The 3,587-nt window shown below is 37.7% G+C and overlaps 1 protein-coding gene across 5 annotated transcripts in view; it reads left to right on the forward strand.

Moving 5' to 3' along the window:
* Positions 1–3,587, forward strand: part of LOC106881410 (BLOC-1-related complex subunit 8) — a 43,102-nt gene that overhangs the window by 15,703 nt on the left and 23,812 nt on the right. For all 5 annotated transcript variants that reach the window (XR_001410850.2, XM_014931791.2, XM_052973461.1 and 2 more), the window contains exons 2-5: positions 261–350; positions 1,555–1,667; positions 2,154–2,218; positions 2,692–2,799. Coding sequence is in view for 4 of the 5 variants with exons in the window: in XM_014931791.2 (XP_014787277.1) it covers positions 261–350; positions 1,555–1,667; positions 2,154–2,218; positions 2,692–2,799 (376 nt within the window). In the remaining variant the exon portion in view is untranslated. The remainder of the gene's footprint in view (positions 1–260; positions 351–1,554; positions 1,668–2,153; positions 2,219–2,691; positions 2,800–3,587) is intronic.

Below are 3,587 nucleotides of genomic sequence, written 5' to 3' on the forward strand. Positions count from 1 at the left end.
TATATATATATATATATATATATATATATATGCATACAATGGGCTTCTTTCAGTTTCCACCTACCGAACCCACTTATAAGGTTTTGGTTGGCCTTGGGCTATTGTAGAAGACACTTGCCCAAGGTGCCATTCAATAGAACTGAACCTACAGCTAAGTGGTTGGGAAGCCAACTTCTTGCTGGCTTTGGCATTAAAACAAAACAAAAATTCATTACCATCATCTTAGTTGTTGTTGATATTGTTGTCTCTTCTATTACCAGGCAGTGACGGCTTACTGAGGCGTGTCTCTGGAGGGAGTCAGTCCATCAGAGAGAACCTTGAACCTGAACTTGAACACAAAGCTCGTAAAGGTAAGCACTTTCAGTGCTCTATATTCCACACACACACAAACCTCTGTGTGTGTGTGTGTGTGGTCATTTGATTGGTTTTTATGTTTGTTTTTCCATGCTCTCTCTCTCTCTCTCTCTCTCTCTTAATCCTTTTAGCCCCTTGTGGAGCATAGGGCCTCAACAGTTATTTTCCACTTTTTGCGGTCATTGGCGTGTTTCTTGACTGCTGCCCATGTCAGGCCGGTGGTCCTGAGCTCGTCCAAAATGCTCTGCTTCCACGTCTGCTTTGGGTGTCCTCGCTTCGGTTATATGCATCTGTTATTGAAGCCCTGTTTTACAGCTGGATGCTCTTCTTGTTGCCTGTTGCTAACCCTTAATTAGTTCTCCAGCAAGAGATCTCTGAATTCAAAGACTCAAAACAAACAAAAGGCATTTTGCCAATTTTACTACATGCATTCATATGTTTTTGTGTTTTTCCTTTTGTTCTTTTGCATTTACTAGTTTCAATTGTGGAATACAACCATGCTGGAGCATCCCTTTGTGGTATTTTGTTGATGACAATGCTCCCAGGATTTATTTTAGTGATACACAGCATGTGTGGGATACATTTACTGGGTATCACAATAAATGGTTGAAGAAAATATTGTTTTTCTATGTGAAAATGATAAAATTTTCACTTTAAATTTTGTAACAATTATCTGCCCTACCTCCATTGATTTTTATATAAAAATAAAGCCAAAATATTCCTCTTCATGTTTGTATGATCTTCAACACAGCTCAAGCTATAATGCTCCAGTGCACTGAACGAGGACAAGGGCTACTGTTCAGTAGTCAAAAAAAAATGACAAAGACAAACTTTGGAAATGTCTGGATGTTTGAGGGACCCTGACATGATCTGTAGTTAGATTTTAATGAAAACTCTATGAGAAGAAAGTTCACATGCAGAGCATTCAAATGATATATAATTTAGCATGGAAAAAATTAATTTTGACATGAAGAGGATGAAGCAAAAAGTGTTTTTACATGTTCAAACTGTGCTTGTCTCCATTGTGTGGTGTTCTTTAGAGATGCCTTTATTGACATAAGCGTTTCTGGATAATTTCTGAATGCATCACTGATGAAAATGTGTTGATAGTCTAAATAACTTTTAGTTCCTGCAGTCAGGACCAATTTCTAGGTTAGTGGCATTATAGGAAAATTCTCTTCTTTCTCTCTTTTTGAACAGTGAGCGAACGATTCTCTGAAAATCTTCACATTATCACAAACGAACCTTCCCTGGCATTTTTCCGAATTCAAGAACATGTCCGCAAGTCTCTTCCACAACTGGTAGAGCAAAAGGTAAGACAGAGATTTTCAGACAAAGTCTTGTTGGTTAGTCTCAGTTCAGTCCTGAGCCAGGAAATCTATAAGCAAAGGTGTTGGTGGGGTCAGGCTGGTGGTTGGTTTGGTAGGAAGTGTCCCTTCATATTATAGCTAGGACCACTTTACCTATTGGCTCTTCCCTTTCTTTTAGGGTGGTTGGGTGTGGTGTGAGGGAGAATCAGTTGTTAATTTTGCTTCAACTATACAATAAGTTAGCTGTGACTGTGTGGTTAAGAAGCTTGCTTTCCAACAACTTGGTTCCAGGTTCAGTCCCACTAAATGGCACCTTGGGCAATTGTCTTCTACTGTATCCCTGAGCCAGTTAAAACATTATGAGTGGATTTGGTAGATAACAACTGAAAGAATCCCATCACATGTTTATGTATATATGTGTATGTGAATGTTTATATATGTGTGTGTGTGTGTGTGTATTGTTTAATTCTCTCACTGTCTCTTCTTCAGCATGAAGTCCAAGAAATCCATCAAAATGTTCAAGGTGCCTGTTTTGATACAGAATATGCTAAAAAGTAAGTAAACAATGTTGTTGTTGTTATCTTTACTGTGTTTCTCTAATGGAACTCCTAACCCACCCACCCTCTCCACATGCACTCATCGTTTCCTCTTGTCATCTTCCACTCGCCCAGGCATTAACACCTTTTCTGTGACCGCAGAACAGCTCTCCTCTTTTAACAACTAGCAGTAATGAAACATAAAATTTATAGACAAACTGAAGAATTGAACTTAAAAGTGACCCGGGTCAAAAGGTCAGACAACAACAATACAAGAGACCCATATATCCAGAGGTACAATCAATAAGAAAAACTGCTGAGGCTTATAAACTCTCACCAGTAACTAATTTTCAAACAATTGCAGTGGAATTGTATTAGTTTGTAGGTCACAGAAGTGCTAACTGTTTTACAGTATGTTTTTTTCTCTTTTTTTTTTTATATATATTCTTGTCTGTAACCCATTCGTTGTCTTTCTTTTTCTCTCTCTGTAGTGCTGTAAATGCTATGCAGAACAGTAATGTCCATTTCCAGAACATTCAAGATCTCCTGAAGAATGCCATGTTCATGAAACAGCAAATAGAATATGAAGAATCTAGAAAGTAAGATATATTCTCTTTGTGTTTCTTACAACTAATGAATGTTGACACAGCTTTGTAGGCAATCAGGGGTGTTAGGCTAGTTTTAGAACAGTCCACAGTTTGTTTGCCATCAGGGGTGTCATGTAGCCTTGGAATAATACACACAACTATCAGTAGTGCATTCCACCTAGCATTTAATAGGTGCTGTGAGTAGGTAGAGCTTTTACTGCAGTACACAACCTATCTACATGTCAATTGGTTGCTGTTCTTTTTGATTAGCTCCAAGTAGAAGGCTTTCCATTTTGAAACCAATGTTATGGAGAGTTGCTTTGAATTTACGGTCCCTATTTACAACTAAGTGGACTGCCCTACTTGTCAGTTAAAGTGTTTTGACAACAATTTCAACTATTTGTTCTTATCTTGTTGTACCTATTTACATCTAGGTAGACTGTGCCATTTGTCTGTTAATGTGTTTTAGCCATAGATTCAACAATTTATTCCTAGCTTATGGTACTTATTTACATTTAGATGGACTGGGTCATAGTTATAATGCAATGCCTTTGACAGGATATAAATTGTTGACCTGGTGTCTAATAGTTCTAGCCTCTTCACTTCCTACTGAAACACAAAATTGTTACATAGGAACCCAAAAATCTCCCAAGGATTTCCAATAGTTATAAGGTATAATTATTTCATAAGTCAATAATTTTTTTTTTGCTTTGTTGTTTGCCCTTTTCTGTTTTTGTTTTGTTGCTGTTTTCTCCCACCTCCATCCCCACACCAATTCTCCAAATTTGGAAGTACTGTTC

This window comes from Octopus bimaculoides, chromosome 15 (assembly GCF_001194135.2).
Source record: "Octopus bimaculoides isolate UCB-OBI-ISO-001 chromosome 15, ASM119413v2, whole genome shotgun sequence".
In the NCBI taxonomy this organism is placed as follows: Eukaryota; Metazoa; Mollusca; class Cephalopoda; order Octopoda; family Octopodidae; genus Octopus; species Octopus bimaculoides.